The sequence below is a fragment of the Telmatherina bonti genome (genome assembly GCF_933228915.1).
Source record: "Telmatherina bonti genome assembly, chromosome: 8".
Taxonomy (NCBI): Eukaryota; Metazoa; Chordata; class Actinopteri; order Atheriniformes; family Telmatherinidae; genus Telmatherina; species Telmatherina bonti.
Genome location: NC_136626.1, coordinates 8,414,821 through 8,433,739, shown reverse-complemented (window position 1 = coordinate 8,433,739; position 18,919 = coordinate 8,414,821). Strand labels below are relative to the sequence as shown.

Below are 18,919 nucleotides of genomic sequence, written 5' to 3'. Positions count from 1 at the left end.
AAAGGTAGGCGTTTCATGGTTGGACATTCCCTTAATTTCAAGACTACATATAAAAGATAAAAATGGTTATTTGTTCAAACAAGTAAAGCCATCTTGGGAGGATGTTAATGTAAAATACTGCTGGAGAACTTACAGGATCCACAACAGCTTTAGATCTGAAATCCATATGACATCATTTTTTCTGGATTTCATCATCAATTATCATCAACTTCTGTTATAAAATATTCAATCAATACATTTTACCATGTGTCATCATAGCATTAGTTGGAAGACTTGTAACCTTTGATATTTGTATTGTTGATAATTATATAATTCATTAGTTAAATGGATTTTAAAGCTACAAATATGCATAATTTTATACACTTATGCTACCAGTTAAATTATGCAGGTCAACCCACAAAAACAGGCCAAAAGCTGAATTCTCACCTTGTTGCTTCAGATTTGCAGTTTATGGACTGATGGGGGTCATTACAACAGCTGAGTCCAGTTTTTAGATCCAGAAGCCCCATGAGCCCATTGCCCAGCTGCTCATGAGTTCAGCTGGCCTTTCATTGGTTCTTCCAGGTGACCAATCCAGCTTTGAAACAAGATCAGCATGTTTGCTAAATCTGAATAGGATTTATTTATATTCATTAATATTCGTTCTCCAGGGTGTTTAGCTATCAGTTTATTTTCCTGGATTCGTGGCAGCAGTGGTGGCCACGCTTCACTTTTCCTTTCTGGGACTTATTTTCCAGTCGCAACGTCGCACACCGACGCTCTGAAACTCACGGACAAAAACAGCTGAGCTGCTTTTAAAAGGACAAATATGTCATCTACCTATTCCAGCTGACATGTTTACATGGACGAGAGATAAACTGATCCCATCAGCTGTGTCACCACAATAGACAGCTTTATTACAGTCGCAATGTGTTTGACATCGGCAATGCCAACTAGTTCAGATGAAAGGAGAGAGTTTTTTTATTGTTTGTTTTGTTGAGTTTTCTTTTGACAGCCAGTGCTGCGGAAACAATCAGAAAGAGATCGGGATGAAAATGGTTTATTTTGTTGTTGCTGATCAGATTGTGAAAACATTCAAACCACCCTTTTGATCAAATTAAAACGGTTGTCCAAATAATGCCGTTTGGATCAGCTGACATGTTCACATGTCGCATTTCTATTCTGAATGGATGTTCTGTCAGATCAGAAGTGCTTCAGGTAAACGCAGCCATTCATCTCAACTTTCGTCTTTCTGCAGGACAGCTGGAAGCTTTCTATTAGTTCTACTGTTAGCTGACATCTGCAGTTCAGTAAAACACTAAGAAACCAGTTAAATCATCACAGAGGTTTATCAGAAGCTGTGTCCATTGCAGCCTAGTGGACCACAGTGTCATACCATCCTCTCATGTTGTCAGTGTGTTCCCTCAAACAGCATGACGGGACAGTACACCCTGTGTTGTGGCCCCTGGAGCATTCAGAGTAAACACAATATTATTATCAGAGGTACAGGTTTTAATGTGCTGACTTTTAGGGAGTGTGACCCAGTAAAGCTCTGCTGTTAGAGTAAAAACAGCGTTTGCGTGCCGGCTGCCAGATTCAGGTGGTAAGCACAGCCATTAGTCTCCATGCAGCACAGCTGGCAGCTTCCTTAGACAAGAATCAGGAAAGTTCAAGCTCCCAACATTTTCCACTGAGTAGTTATAGCATGTAACTGTTGCTGAATGTTTGTAGGCACATTTTATGTGAACTTTGTGTAGATTAAGACTCTCATGACTCATATGCTCTCAGCCGCCATCTTGAAGCTGAAGTAATGGCTTCCCAACTCAAACTACCGTTTTTTTCTGTCTGTTCATCTAAATGTTGAGCAGAGTAAATAAATACTTTTTAAAAAAAAAAAAACTCCTTTCTTGAAGTATTTTGTATGAAATGAGTCAGTTTTGAGCTTTGCTTTCTCCATAGTGAACCTTGTTTCATCATCCTTTTTGCATCATTAAAGTTTTACAACCTTTGATTTGTAGTTCATTTTAAAACGAGGACATAGGTGCCATGGTGTGGCTTCAGCTGCAGAGCAGAAGAGAGAAACAAATTGAGAGGAAAGCTTTCGACTTGCCATGATTGACAGAAATCTGCCTCCATCTGTCAGCCTCTGTGACCTCTGCAGAAGCATCGTTTGAAGTTGACCACAGTGTGAGGCCTGGCCAGCAGAAACATGGTCAGAGTGAAAGAGACAACGCCAAGGTGCGGTCATCTCTGCGTCATTGCCAACCATGTCAAAGCTCTGTGTGTGTGTGTGTGTGTGTGTGTGTGTGTGTGTGTGTGTGTGTGTGTGTGTGAGCATTCAGGGTGAGGTCAGGCTGTAAATATATCCTCCTCTGTCTTCAACTTAACGTCCAGACGGTCTGTGTCTGACAAGGAAAAATGCTGCAGTCTCTGACTTTTTTGGTCAAAATACAAGGAGAGGAGAGAAAGGGAGGGGCTAGGGGGAAATGAGGAGGAGGATGAAGAATGCGTATGTGTGTATTTGGAAGGGGGGGTTAATAATTTCATCCATCTCTAAAAATAGTCATCTGCTAAAAACAAAAACGAGAAAAAAGAAGGGGAAAAAAAACGGTTCTGCTAAAAATCACAGCTCCATAGCAGCCATTTGGATGATGTGTAATCCCTGGGGTGGAGCCTGGGAAAGTTAGCTGTGCGCACTAGTTTTTTAACTCTGTGTGTGTTTGTGTGTTAGTGTGTGTGTGGAAATGTAGACTTAAATTGAATGATTGAGGTTCTTACTAGCATTTACACAGAAACTGGTTGGAAAGCAGTCTTGTTGGGGTTGTTATGTCGTCGTCTGCTCTAAATTTACCTCGGTTGGCCCATCCTGCTCTGACGTAGTTAAGTTTGGTTCATCAGAATATGGTCTGGAGGGGTTTGTGTTTTTTTTTTTCCAAATCAAACCTGGAAATTATTTAGAAATTATTACTCCTCCAGAGATATAAAAGAAAAAAGAAAGAAACAATTTTCTGTGATTTCAATCATTAAAGCTCAGTAACATATATTTTGTGAAAGAAATCCATTTGAAGCTCACTTGCAAACATTGAAGAGGAGGAGATATATGTAAATATGTAAAAGTCCTCTGAAAAGACATACTTCAGCAAAAATATCAATACTGCAGTGAGAAAAAGTCAGCAGAATTGGGTTTTAAAAAGCAGTGATTGATAAATTATTGAAAATCAATCAATGTAAAAATAAAATTTTGCCGAACAAAGAGGCTTATCTAGAGCTGGAGGAGGACAGAACCCTGCAGAACTTCTACCTTCTTCTCGATGTTTTGCTCTCACTGGTCTGTCATGGACCTCACTTTTACTCGTTTCCTATCAGGGTTTCCTCAGAGCCTTTTTGAGTCTTAATTTTATATTCCATCAGCATCAAACCTTTCTTTGCATCGGGGCCATTTTGTACCTTCCAGTGATCTGTCGTAATCAGATCTGACCACTGACCTTCGCACCCATTACTCCAGACCATAGGCTGTAAATAAAAGATGGGCGGAGCCTCCGTGACACCACCCATAGGTTTCTGAAGAGCTGAACTGAAGCTCATTGGGCCGTTATCATCTTCCCCCCACAGTTGTCGTGAATGTAAACCCAGCCTATTAGATCTCATTTTTTCTTTTACCAGGTTGTAAACATGTTTATATCTGCTGTGAAGTTGGTCTTTTTAGCATGGGAGTCTATAAGGGTTTGCGTTGTTTTGGAGCCCCTAGTGCAGTTTTATGCACTTCGGCACAAACTTTACTTTTAATCCCCGGAGGCTGCCCTTTCCCCCACATGTTAAAGAACCAATGCTACTTTCTTATTTTCACATGCCAGGGCTAAATATTTAGCTAATTTCCAACTGTTTGGATGAGACATTTACTTGTTTACAGATTAAAAGATACTGAAGATTGATGGCACAATGAAGAGAGGTGTCACAATTTTGTGAAAATGTGATTTGATATTTTTTGTCATAGTTTGGAGCAAACTGTAGGTTATGTGTCTATACTCTACCCAGCTCAGCTGCCTCTGCTTGCACTCACATATTTCTACCTTCCTGCTACAAATCACTCAATAATTTACATCCACATGCAAAAGGAAATGAGTATAAGGCTGAAATATCCCAGAATTTTCCTTTTTATGTGTTATTCTTGTACTGGCTGCTTTATCTGGATTGGTTAAACCAGATGGCAGGACTGAGTCACTGAACCTCAGACTGAATGTCTGCATAGATGTATGAGTCCTGCTGCTGATATGTTGATATAAAGGTTAAAAGTGACATTTCTAATCTTTTGACAGCCCCAGTAAATACAGATAAAGTATATTTAGTTTTGTGTAAAAAAAATCTTTCTATCAAAATATATACATGTCGATACGTACAAAGGACATAATTATCGGAAGCTTGTAGAATATATAAACATAAAAATGAATATTATTATTGTGACTGTATTGGTATCATTGTTATTACTGTTGTTTTTCTTGGTAAGATTATTATTACTCTATAGATGAAATGTGTTGTTTAAATTGTTTTGGAGTTTTTTGTGCCAGTTTGTGCAATGTTTGGTTGTAGTTTGTTTCATGAAGCCCTTTAATCTCTCAATTCATCGATTTTCTTAATCGCTTTGTTCAATTAAGGGTCGTGGGAAGCTGGATCCTATCCCAGCAATTATTGGGTGAGAGGCAGGGTACACCCTGGACAGGTTGTCAGTCCATCGCAGGGCGCCTTTTAATCCCTTTAATCCTTTTTTCAATTTTTATGCAGACAAGTTGTGATTGTGTTTACATGGAGGCTCTAAATTGTTTGTTTTTAAGAGGAAAAAAAAAAACAAAATTCAGCTCTTTTCAGACAGAAAAAGGGGAAATGTCCTTTCCTGCCTCAAGTGGAGGAGTTTAAATATCTCGGGGTCTTGTTCACGAGTGAGGGAAGGATGGAAAGCGAGATCGACAGACGGATCGGTGTGGCGTCTGCAGTAATGCGGACTCTGCGCCGGTCTGTCGTGGTGAAGAAGGAGCTGAGCCAGAAAGCGAAGCTCTCGATTTATCAGTCGATCTACATTCCTACCCTCACCTATGGTCATGAGCTGTGGGTCGTGACCGAAAGAACGAGATCTCGTATACAGGCGGCTGAAATGGGTTTCCTATTCAGGGTGGCCGGGCTCTCCCTTAGAGATAGGGTGAGGAGCTCGGTCATCCGGGAGGAGAACAGAGTAGAGCCACTGCTCCTCCGCATAGAGAGGAACCAGTTGAGGTGGCTCGGGCATCTGGTCAGGATGCCTCCTGGACCTCCCTGGTGAGGTGTTCCAGGCACGTTCCTCCTGGAGGATTCCTCGGGGAAGACCCAGGACATGCTGGGGAAATTATATCTCTCCACTGGCCTGGGAATGCTTTGTGTACACCCCCGAAGAGCTGTCAAATGTGGCTGATGAGAGGCGAGTCTTAGGCTGCTGCCTCTGTGACCCAACCCAGGATAAGCGGCAGAAAATGGATGGATGGACTTTGGTATATAGAGCCTCAATCGTTAAAAAGAAACAAAACAAACATAAAACCTCCTTTAGATTATCATAGCATGTTTGTGCTCTTGCATTGTTGACAAAATAGTTCAGCCCTTCCTACGTTATTGTCAGAATACTTGGAAAGTTAAAAAATATACCAGAGAATAAATTTACAAATATAAGATTTTTGTCCAAAGCTACAGCCTTTACATCAGCTTTTTGTTACTGCAGAATTACTGCAGTCATCGCTTTGCATACTTTAAAAACCACAGGAGAGAGAAATAAGACTTAAAGTCTTAAATTACTTCACATCTGTGAACAGTATTGTGCTGTGTCAAAATATTTCTGCTGGTATGGATTGCGTTTCAGAGTTGAGTTGGCAACAGTGCAGTGTTATATAATACAATGTTTAGAGAGGCAAGATGGACTCTGTGTTGATGGAGTTACAAACAACTTGTCAGACCCCCAGAGGGAAAGTAGAAGTGTGAAAAGGTGTGTGTGTTATGAGTGTTAAAGCAAAGATGCACAAAGAACAAAGGACCCTTTGAGTGCAGAGTTTCAGAGGTGCCTATCAGACATGTCCATTCTTCTCTTAATCCCATGTTTGGGATTATCCTGCACTGTTATGGAATGCTGTTTAACACACACACTCACTGTGTGTTGTCACCTTCTTTGAACACTTTCTGTTCCCTGAAATGACACACACACACATCCATTTGTTAGAAGGTTCTGAATGGCAACTACGCTTCTCTTTGCAAAGTCACAACCTTGTTGCAAACATATTCTGCACAAGTATGCAAACAGAAATGATCAAACACTCTTAACGGCATCCTGGTTGTCTATGTCTGAAAACTGATATCACTGTTGATGCTGTGAGAACTTAAAGCCACCAAAGGGGAAACATTCTCCAAAGAAACGCCCAATGGGTCATATCTTACTGCTTAAAATGTCTAATTTTGTCCCAACAATATTAAACCTCTGGATACTAGCATAGTAAAACATAAAATTGCAATAGATGTAATAATTATTGTTTTCTAACCATGATAAGGTACTTTAGTCACCTAAACACTAACCAGGAAAAACTGTTTTTAACATTTTTTTCAGTTTTTTCAAGGCAATCTCCTGTCTGTGTCCTTTCTAACTTCAATTCAATAAACTTTATTGTCATTGCAAAAGTGCAATGAAAGTGTCACAGACAGCTCTCATGTTAAAACGATTAACTTAATAATTAAACACATAAATAAAACACAGAAACAATACTATAAAAAACAAGACTATTGATAAGATAATGCTAAAAAAGTATAAAAAAGTGACATTTGTCTCACAGGCACTACAACTGCCGCTCAGATGTTGCTATATAAAACAGACTTGTTGAATGAAAGCCCTGAGGACATGGACATACACAGTAGAAAATTTCTATATGGTGGTTTAGTTCTGATATTAGCAAACCAAGCTGGTGTCCTAGCTTAGAGGACGACCCTGCGAGTCAGTGCGTCACGGTTGCATTGAGTAGACAGTTGGAAGGAGACAATACTGCAACCAGACTGCCAAAGAAAGAAATCTGCAATAATTCATAAACCGGTAGGCCAAAAAATTAACCTTTATGACACGTATTATATTATAGGAATACAGTGTGTGCTTCTCCACAATGGAGGCCTACTGTCTGTAAGTAAAGCAAGAAATGCGTGTGGACAGAGGTGGAATGATGATGGTGGTGTAACCAGCTGCAAAACCAGACTAGAGTCCACCTGGAAGAGCGATTAAAATGTAATACAAGTCCAAACTTTTGACTCTTAATGTCCAAGATATATTATCTAGAATCAATTTCTGGAATCATTTCACTAAAAAGACGGTCTTTTCACGGGACTTTTGTCCAAGTCCTGCAACAGTTGTTCCACACAGGATCTTACTTGTTCTGCTTTTATCTCAGTTAGATAATACCTTTAGTTTCTGCATGTTTTGGTTCTCATTAGGCTGCGGCTATTTTATTAAGACTTTAGAAGTCTCGTTTCTGGAGAACTTGCATCCATGTGAAGGAGAACAATGCTGCAAAATAATCATAGTTTTATATATATATATATATATATATATATATTTTTTCCCTTCGCCTTTTTGATGCTCAGCTGAAGTGCTTCCTAATGTCCATTCATCTGCTGCACTGAAGTCACTTCTGTTTAATCTGCCAACATTTTACAGAAGCAATCTTGATTCCTGATCCTGTAAATTGTGTTCAGTGGTGATTTTGTTTCAGTTTTTGAGCTGAGGAGCTGAAATTGTACTTTGGTTAATGAACATGCATAATGAAGATGCACTCATTAATCAGTCGTTTTCTGGCCACACCCCCTGTGCTGATTCACATCAAACTAACATGATTAAAATCATGTTTAAAGCTCAAAAATATTACAGTCCAAATATGTTCCAGCATAACTGTGTAGACGGTGTGTAATGTTCACACCCCATTAGGGTGGTTGACAAGCTGCCATCATTGCAACACTGGCAGGGCTCAAGATTTTGCTTCATAAGAGCAATTTTACAAATGTTGAAGTGTTTATAAAGACCAAAGATGGAAGAAAAACTGTTTATTTGGCATCATTAACTGGTAATCCATACAAGAGACTATGATAACCAGTGGTTCTTGTTTTTTTCTTGACTGCTTTGATGCAATAAAACGTCTATATAGCAGAGAATAAATTGTACTTGAAGTTAAACTTTTTCACACGTAAACAGCTATGGTTATCTAGCATCAGTCTGGTACACAGCACTAACTTGTTCTGGAGTTGTAATTTCAATACCATTTGCCTAATCCCAGTACAAGATGGCGGCAGATGATTGTCGGTGTATCCGGGAAGTCGTGGTCCTTGATGGATGTTGGCCTGAAAAGAGTAGCTGATAACAAGCAACTCATGACGTACATGACGGCGACCGTGTTTGTGCTGAGATGTGACGTTGGGCTTTGCCTTCCTTGTCGGAGCACATCCACATGAATGTCTTCAATCATAGCTGTTAGTGCTGGCCATTAATCCCATTATCAGTGGTGGGAGGTGGGGGTGGCAGACTGGAGCTGTGTCTGCTACCATTCAAGGAGCAGACACAGCTCTGGCTGCGAGGACAACATGAGAACATTTTCCTTATTTTTCAGCCTTTAAACACGGTTGTCTGGCAGCTGTGTGAGCATGTTGTGGAACAGTGCTGAGAAGCTCTTGAGCTACAAATGATGTGGAAAAGCTGGAGCTGGTTGAACACTGCAGCACAGTCGGGGGTGATGTTTTACTTCAGCTGGTGGCAAAGCTGCGACTACAAACAGACTGTGTCGTTCTAAGCCGTCACCAAACTGACGTAGCTAATCCATTTATGCATCCTGATGTTTCCGTGTTTACCATAAAGCTCTACTTTCATTTGTTCAGCACTTTGAATTAATCCTAGTGTATTTGTGTATTCTAAGTACAAATGGCTTTGCTTCATGTTTGCATGTTTGGGTGGAGCAGAATATGTGTGCATGTTATGCACATTTGCCCACATGTGGATACTTGTGAGTGACACCCGTAGGTTAATGGTCTTAGCAGGTTGTGATTGGAGCTGATGGCTTTCTGCAACCATAATGGCAGCTCTATTATGTGTTTACTGGGAGCAATTCCACATGTCAACTGGAGTGGAGCGGTGAGAGAGAAGACTGAGGAGCTGGGAGAAACTGGAGCGCTGGGAGGGAGCCACAGACAGGGTGGAGGGTGGATGGAGGAGGTCAGCTGGCTGCAGAGGAGGGAGGTAGAGATAAGTCATCACTTAAGCCGTGCTTTGGAGTTACTTTTGGGCACTTCAGCTTTTTTTTGTGACAGCAAGTAAATGAAGCATCAGGCCTGAGAACTCCTAGAATAAATGCATCTGTCTAAAAATGACCCCCCCCCCCCCCCCCCCCCCCCCACACACACACACACACACACACACCAGCAGCCTGCAATAGCATCTAAGTTTAATTTAGCTTCATCCACGATGGATTCTTTTGTTGTTCTTGTTACATTACTATGCATTCATCCACTTTTTCTTGCAGTGTTATTATAGTGGTGAGACTGCCCTTTCAGAATTACATGAGTGTATTCTGAGTCAGCAGGCTGCCTTTGGTTTGTACCAGGGATTTTCCTGCAACCTTTGCTTGTTCTGTCTGACGGAGGCATATGGCATGGATTAAATAAAACACACTTAAGGATTAAAAAAAAAAAAAAAAAGGGATAATAATAAAACAGAGAAGTCAGCTTCAATGGTTAAATGTTTGCTGATTCAGTTGGATTATTATTCATTCACAAATCTGCTGATTTCTTCAAATGTGAGAAACTACTTTCTCCTTCTATTCTTTTATTCATATTTCCGGTTCATGAATGTGCTATATATTATATACATATATATATATATATATATATATATATATAGATATATATATATATAGATATATATATATATATAGATATATATAGATATATATAGATATATAGATATATAGATATAGATATATAGAGATATAGATATAGATAGATAGATAGATATAGATTTTTTAAAAGTAAGAAGTAAAAATCCTGCAGTAAAAATTGTTTCGCTGTTAAATATGAGACTGTTTTAGGAGCATAGGAAGCTCCAACTTACATTTTTATGATATCATTGTGACATTAAATCAACAATATGAATTTTTTTTTAAGCTGAGCTGGGAATATCACCAGCTTATTTGATATTTCTTTCATTTATAAGTTTTCTGGCTTTGGAAGTCAAGCTGGTTACTACGGCAACTGAAACATTCCCGTAGTCAATGTCTTTCTGCAGTTTCTCAGCTTAACTTAGTTTTTAACTCTGGTCTCTGAGTTTTCCCTGGTGAGTGTCTGAATATATTCAGGTAAAGGGCTTGGCGGTGGTCGTCGGGGTCGGAGCGGCAGTCGAGTGTGGCGTGTGTGATAGGGGTCATCCTGTGGCCATGTGAACAGGAAGGTGCGGGTTCAGTGTGAAGGGCTGAACCTCTGAGCTGTTTATCAGATAGCTAATGAAGCAGAGAAATCCTGAGAGACCCCGAGAGGGAGGAGGGACAGGAGAGGAGGGAAAAAGAGAAGAGGGTAAAAGGTGAAAGGAGAAGGGAAAAGAAGGGAGAAAGGAGCAGAAAAAAATATAAAAATATGGGAATATCACATTGAAGACGGTGCTTTCCTTCTACCACTAAGCTAGCAGGGAAAATAAACCAGTCTCTCATGATTTCACCTCATTTTATTCCCAATAAAATCTGTAGAAAAATACACATTGTGTTATTTATTACATTTCCTGCTTTAAAAAAAAGAGCCAGCAGAGGCCATATCACTCAGCTCCTGCCGTAAACATTTTCTCTGGCTGCAAAAGAAGCAGCGTTGCGTTCCCAGCTCCCATCATCACAACCATCCAGTTTACTGCGGGCTACGCATTCATCAGTGTGGTTTGCAGGGAAAGGGAATGAGCTTGCTTCATTACAAGTTCAAATAATCAGCCAGTCAGATGATCAAAACACTAACCGTGTAGATGTCAGTGTTTGGTATTTTAGTATTTCCACTGATAATTAATTCTGTTCACATCGGAGAGGTGAAGATTGAAACATACTGAAATGACAGAATGAGACTTCAAGTTTGTTTGAATTCTTTGATTTAACCTCCTGTGTTTTAAATATGTATTTTAAACCCTGTTTATGTAAGTGTGTCCCGCATTGACAGTATCAATCAATCAATAATCCAATTAACTGTTTAACCCAGGAAATGTCTTTAGAAACGTCAGTCATTTACAAGCTCTGGTAGCTGGATTGTTTTTTTCTTTGTTTTTTTCACCGACAGTTACCGTCCAAGTCAGCGATTTAAGCAGTGTTGTCATGTAATAACTTACAGTCAGGACATTCTTAAATAAATATGCTGCAGTGGGACATTAAGACAGGAAAAGGTGGGGTTGCTGGGGACTCAGCTGAGCAGGTGCCCCTTGCATCCGTGCTCTCCATCCCACTTTGAGTACTGCCCTGCGGTGTTTCCACAATCTCATCCTTTTTCTTTTTTCTCTTTCCATGAACAATAAAAGTAAAGGTAACAGAAATTTATAAAGAAAAGACCGGAATAGTTTTATTGCTGTACTGTAAATATCTAGATGCTGTAAGATAATCCAGCTAAAGACTGGTGCATCTCAGCCGTCATCAGACTGGTGAACTAAAAGTTTTAAGTTTATTGTTTTGTCTCACAAACTGATGTTTTAACCCTTAAATTGATGGGAAAAGTCAGTTTATTTTTCTGTCATCTCAACATGCACAAAAAGCTGCCCAGCATGGATGTACACGAGGATGTGCACCCGCAGACCAGACAAGGATCTGGAAGGGTCCTGGGGCGGGGGTCATCAGTATCTTAACCCCTTATGGGCCAAATGACTATTTTTTATCACTTTGTTTTCTTTTATTTTCAGCATGAAATTATTATTTTTTTTAATGTTACAACAGATTGGAGGTCTTGTTCCATACCAGAAGGACAATTCTAATTTCAAAGTATTTCACTGAGCGCCCTATAAGGGGTTAAAATGGACAAAACAAAAACCGTAGCATGGCTTTTGGTGGTTTTTAGATTATTTTCATAATTATTACTTATTTTTTGTTAGTGTTATTATTACTATTACTGTTATTGTTGTGGTTATTACAACTTTTATCACTATTTTTTAGAGTCTCTATCATCACCATGATGTTGCTATCACTGTGTCTTATCTAAATCAATTATCATTTATCCTTTTTTTTCTTTTTAAATATTCTTGTTTTGTTTTAAGGACTGGATTTCATTCAATTTTCTCACTAATAATATTAATAATAATAATAATAATAATAATAATTATTATTATTATTATTAATAATAATAATAATAATAATAATAATAATAACAACACTTAGTTTATTTAAATAGAAGTTAAAGACACACCTGCTCTCAGCTGCATTTCAGTAGTTTTTATTCAAAGATATTTAAAAAAAATTTATTGAGTCTAAATCTATGTGTTTTTGTATTTAATTTAATTTTCCTTTCTTTCATGTTTTATTTTAAATTATGTTTCTTATTTTCTAATGTTGTCCCAGTGAAGCACTTTGAATCACACGTTTGTTGAATTGCACTTTGTAAATAGACTTGCCTTCCGTATTATTATTATTATTATTATTATTATTATTATTATTATTATTATTATTATGATAAAGTAAATAAATGAAAAAGAAAACAAGTAAAAATATCTGGAAAGATATTCTGATGGTAGTAATCAGAGCTTCCTGTTCTTACTGTCACTCAAACTTGGAGGTGCAATTATTGGCTGGTGCAGCCTTGTGTGTGGATCTGTTTTGTTCATCAGCGAGCAGAGGGTGAAAGGTCAGGGGGTCGGGCTCAGAGGAGTCATCAGCATTGAGCGGTCAGATGACCCTGAACGGCCCCAGGATAGGACAGCCTCTCGTCCCTGAGGAACTTCATTTCATGCTGCATGTCTGTGTTTGCGTGTAAGGCGGGCATGTGCTTAACCAATAACACGATTACTTGCTACTGTATTTGAGAGCGCAGCTGTGTTGCAACGTACCTGTGTGGGTTTGTGCAAACAGGCATCTGGAGGAAACGCTGGTCCATCAGTCTTTCTGACAAACACATACCGGTGCCTCAGTAAGACATCTGATCAGCTATATTCCATGTTGCCATGAAATTAGAAACCAATAGTGATGATGTAACTGATGTGACCCACTGACTTTTCCTGTCTGGTTGCTGTGGTGTTAATTATGCTTTAAAGCAACAGCTGAGAAAAAAAAATCTAGCTTGACTTTTCCTTTAACATTTCCGTTTTAGGATTTGCTTTGTGAGCCTGTGTCTCTGTGACTGCGCTCTATATGAACTCGAGGCATTTTTTTTTTGTGCATTTCACACACCTAAGATTACAGCTGCAGAGAGAGCACTGTATCTACTAAATGTGCTGAGAGACCAACAGTTTCTGCTTCACCTCATAAAGCACACTGATGTGGCACACACATTCACATTCCAGTTCAATACTTCTTGTCCAAGTGAAGCACATAAACTGTGCTGATAACGCTCCTGCGGGGCAGCTTTTCCACCAAATTAGCTCTGCTTCTGTGCTTCTATTCAGTTTTCCTGGAAACGTGTTGCTATCGAGTGAATATGCCACTCCCACGGGTGTTGTAAGACTTCAGTTCAATCAAACCGTCAGTTTAATCAATTAAAAATAAAGTCTAGACATTCCAACGATATAGAAAGACACCCGGTGATGCTTCATGAGCAGCACTGGGTGGGACAAGTGGGATGAGACAGCGACTCCTAAACAGAAGGGATCCTCCAGCATCACGAACAACTTATTCCCAAACTCTTCGAGCCATGAACCCCCCCCCCAGATAATGTACACAGATGTTTGATAAAACTCCCAAATTTATTTGATAAAGGTAACCTGTATGTGGGAGCCCCCCGCCCCCCATTTGTGAAATGCTGTCCCAGATTCTTTTAGGGTGCCAATCTGCCTGTACTGGTGATTGATTACAGTTAATAACTACTAAATACATTGTATTAACACCATATTACTAATAATAGTAATATATATTTACTGTAGAACTGAAGTGAAGCAACATTCAGAAACAGACTCGACAGATTCTCCACTCTGCTCAGTTTTATTACATCTGAAATGTCTAATTTAAAAGTAAAAAGTAAAAGTTTTTGGTTTTTTTTTGCCTCCCTTTTGTAATATTAGATAATGAGTATGCCTGCTTTTGTGTCCCTGGTGGGCTTCCTGCCAGAAGTCAGCAGCTCTGATCCGCTGACTCCACTTCAGACAACCTGGCTGTTTGACTCAGAGCATGATGCACTAAGAGCTACGAACTAACAGCATGCACTTGGGTGTAAGGCAATGCTGCCTGCACTGTGCTGCCTAAAAGTTCTGCACATGTAACACGGTTGAGGAAGTTGGAAGGTGATATATTTCTGGAAGTTTTTTCCTGTCTCATAGTAATTCTATGAGCTTTGCTTGTGCAAATGTCTTTAAATACATGTGCATTTGTGGCCACGCGTGCATTTTTGGTATGTGCCAGCAGCTCAGCGGGCCTTTGGGAGTGCTCAGTCCTCCTTTCCCACACTATGTGTCCCATGAGCCCCCATGGTGACGTCAGGACAGAGGTACGAGCAAGTGCCCCGCTCAGAGGTCGCAGGTTCACTTCCCGTCTGTCAGGACGGAGTTGGGCGCAGTCCAGATCAGAGCGCTGAACTGTCTTCATGATGTGGTTTAACCTCACTGTCTCTGTCTCTTTCAGGCTATGTGGTTGATGCTGCAACAGGAGGAGCCCGAGGATTTCGTCATAGCTACAGGGGAGGTGCACAGTGTCAGGGAGTTTGTGGAGAAGGCCTTCAAACATGTTGGAAAGACCATAGTGTGAGTGTACACACACCTACACATCAAATCAGTTTTTTTTTATATAGTCAAAAATGACTGCTTTGCAGCAGAGACATAAGAATCTGCCAAACTGTTGCATCCCCTACCATCAGCGCCTCAAACGTAAAAATGAAGACCACCCGTGTTTCACCTCTCAGTCACCGCCCTCCTGTATCCTGACAAGTGATGAAGATGTGTTTGACTGTTCCCAATACCTGTTGTGTTGGGTTCAGAAACACACAAAAAAAAAAGAGACAGGTGACATATTTTGTCTGCAAGAAACCTTAAAAAAAATAATCAGGGAGGTTGAACCTTCAAGCAGGTGTGGGAAAAACCTGGCTCCTGCTAAGATGTGTCTTTTCCCAGGTGGGAGGGGAAGGATGAAAATGAGATTGGCCGTTGCCAGGAGACCGGGGTGGTGCATGTCCGGGTGGACCCGAAGTTTTTCCGCCCTACTGAAGTGGTGAGTCGGGGTTCTCCCCAAGTTTGTGTGTGTATGCGTATCAGTGCTTGAACGTTTCTGACCCTAAGCATTTCTTGTACACATTAATCTGTTCCACACATTATATTGCAGGAATTTTAGCCCTTTAAAACTGACTAAAACCAGCATCTACCACCACCTGCTCAGATCTTTTGCTTGTCATATGACAAGTTGTGAAGCGATGCACTTAGCTTGATGGATTCACATTTTGGATGTACAACCATCAAGGCATCGTCCCTTAGAATGATGTAAGAATGACTTTAATATCAATTTATGGGTAAAAAGTCATGCATCCTACTTCTTCTTCATTAATAATATGAACTCTTCGGGCTCATTTCTGCCAAGGGGTCCGACTCGGGATGGGATGCTTTGTTACAGTATGGTTCAATTCAATTCAACTTTATTTGTATAGCACCACTTCACAACAATGTTGTCACAGGACACTTTACATTCACGAATCAACACACACATCATTTCGAGCCAATTCATACATATCCTATAATAGAAACCAACTGATTGCATCGAGTCATGACTTCGATCCAATCCCCCATCCTGAGCTGCATGCGGCGACAGTGGGAAGGAAAAAACTGCCCTTTAACAGGAAGAAAACCTCCGGCAGAACCCGGCTCAGGGAGGGCAGCCATCTGCCTCGACTGGTTGGGGTGGAGAGGACAAGAAAGACAGAACAACATGTACAACTGCACTTAATCAGGAAGACCTGCGGAAAAAAGGAGAAATAAGTTAGAAGTGTTCAGTAAACACTGAGCTGGATAGTGATTAATAGTGCTGCTTGTAGTAGCAGATGTCTTAGCGATGCAATGCTTTTCTTGAATTATAACAAGAAAAAAACGCTACACAAAAATAATGGATGAGAGTGCCAGATACCCAACAGTTTGTGTCTTTTCTTCTTGTCATGTGACTTTCAATGGTGTGTTTACAGATGAAGCTGTTCCTTCTTTGTGCTTATTGCTGAGTTAACAGTTCTTTTGTTGGATCGATGCACTGCAGTGTGTCAAGCTTCATCCTTTAGAGTCACATCAGTAAGACTGGGACCCCACCAGAAGGCTCCCAAAAAAAGTAGATGGGAGGAATAAGATATTCTGGCACCATTCCTAGTTTTTGCCTGTGAAAATGCAAGAAAATGTGTCTTGCCCCGTGATTTTCCAACATGGACTGCTTTGTGGAAACTGTTTTAGTCTGTGGCTGTAGTTTCTGTCAGCCTGTTGGCATCTTTCTTGGTGTGGTGATGCACAATTATGTAAATTTTGTTATTATTTGCCTTGAATCCAGCTCATAATTGATACATTTAACCTAATAACTTAAGCAAAAGCTGCTGCAACTTGTGAATTATTGCTAAATTAGAAGACCTTTTTATTTGATATGATTTTTATCTCAGTTCTTGCTTGTTGCACCGTATCGCGCAGATTTGTCAACCATGTCAAGAAATTGGCGTCTTATGTCTTATTTTGAGGTCTAAACTAAATGTAGTTCATGCAGCTCTATGTAATCCATAAACACATCTGCATATTTCCTGTTGTATATACTTGACCTTAGCCTGAATGTTAATGTTTTCCCTGCGTGTATCTGATTGCCGGTCATTGTGTCTGGGACCATACACTTATCAGCCATTACGGCTGCAGTTGACAGCCTCAGGCTGCTTATTGTGTGCTTTTAAACAACTGGAAACAAGCCAGCTCACCTATTTAAGAGTAATGTAGGCTGTGTCCTGTCAGTATGTGTAGAATGAGTGCACATATTCCATCAAGCAGCCATAGAAATATTTTGTAATAGCAGGGTGTTGGATCTCACTGGGCTTGTAAGCCGACTCTGCTTAAAGAAAAACTTCTCTCCCTGCATTTCATACATGAGCAGGTTTACCTTTATCTCTCATTAGGGATGAAGTGTCTTTGACATTTTGGGAGGTCTTCATTACTGTGGCTCCAGGGAGTTGCAGCTACTCCCTATTGATGGTATAGAGTTACCCCGGGGTGTCGTCGTGGAGATTAGCCATCAAGCTCTTGGTTAAAAGCCAGGAGCACCGCTCTCATGAGGTTCGGCCTGGTGAGATTAGGGTTGAGATCCAGTTGAGTGACGGCAGAGGATTACTGAGGAGGCCCTGCTGACTGACTGCTGAGGGTATGGCAGCACTGGTTACACACCTGGGCCTGTATTCTTTGTACATGTCAGCTCATCCGTTCAAGGTCCCTAACCCAGAATCCACACTGAAATCTTTTCCAGAGAGTGATCAAGTCAGCCAACGCTAGCCTGTCAGCCCAGAAACAGTTAGATGTAGTATTTTGATGTGTCAGCATACAGGTGGTGTCCGCTGTAGGGTGGATGCCCTGTTTGTCCTGACAACTGATGAGTATGGTACGCATTATGGGAAAAAGTCAGACTTCCTTTTGCTGATCAGAAGCAGACTGTTTGGTGAGTAGGAGAAAAGATCTGCTCAGATTTTATGAACCAGTGAAATTTGTCAGATGACAATTTAAAAAAATGCTTGTTTTGCATGAGAAGAACGAAATCTATTGCTATGTAATCTGTTCCAAGCAGCAATTTTACAGAATCATACAGCTGCCTTAAATATTTTCTGTTATTCATGATACTGTAGTGGATTGCACTGTTTCCTTTTTTTCTTACTCCACCTACATTTTAACTTTGTCTACATTCTGTCTTACGAGTTAGCTACAGGTACGCGTGTTTTCAGAAACCAGAAATCTTTATTGTAATCATACCAGGCAATCAGCAGCTTTTAGCCATATGATCTGAGCTTTTTAGCTCAGATCATATGGCTTTTGACAGGTGAATGAGAGAAACATGTTGTTGCTTGACAACGGTTATTTAGCGTAAAAGGTACACAAATGCCAACATAAAATAGTTCTCATACTTTAGGATATTTAGCAAGTTATGTAAGAATGAAATAAAGATTTGTCATAAAATGTTTCCTGTATGGGACCATGGTATATAAGCAGATTAAACAACTCTGATCCGTGCATGCACGACGTGGAGTCTAGAACACCACGATGCTCCTCATTGTTAAGATTGTATAATGGATAGAGCACAACAAACACAGTAAATAAACAGTGCATGTAGATATTCATTGTTTGCTTTTGGACTTCATAGAACCAGATGATCAGTGCAGCAAAGCATGTGTCTATATTTTCTAAAGAACATTTTATAAACTTGAGACAAGCTATGCGAGTCTGTCACCGTGATTTATGACACAGATGTTTGTAGTGAAACAGTGTAACTGGCACAGAGTTAGGTAGCTAAACACAAGCTGAAGCTCTGCAAAGAAGAGCGTTAAAGGTGGAGTATGTAAGATTTTCAATATTTTCTAAATAAATTAACTAATAAAATAACTACAATCATAATTAGATAGTTTTTTTTGAACATGTAGGTTCCAGTCTGTCCATATTTGATGCGTTATTAAATTACAAGATTAATTAATGACAAATGACAAAAAGCACTTTTTTTTTTTTTTACTGGTAGGCAAACATTTAAGAAGGATCTTTGTCATTAATTAAACTTGT

The 18,919-nt window shown here is 39.9% G+C and overlaps 1 protein-coding gene across 1 annotated transcript in view; it reads left to right on the top strand.

Moving 5' to 3' along the window:
- gmds (GDP-mannose 4,6-dehydratase) overlaps window positions 1-18,919 on the top strand; it is a gene marked incomplete at its 5' end in the record, with an annotated part of 208,469 nt that overhangs the window by 143,613 nt on the left and 45,937 nt on the right. The window contains 2 exons of the mRNA XM_079244684.1: window positions 14,787-14,905; window positions 15,272-15,368. Coding sequence (XP_079100810.1) covers window positions 14,787-14,905; window positions 15,272-15,368 — 216 coding nt within the window. The remainder of the gene's footprint in view (window positions 1-14,786; window positions 14,906-15,271; window positions 15,369-18,919) is intronic.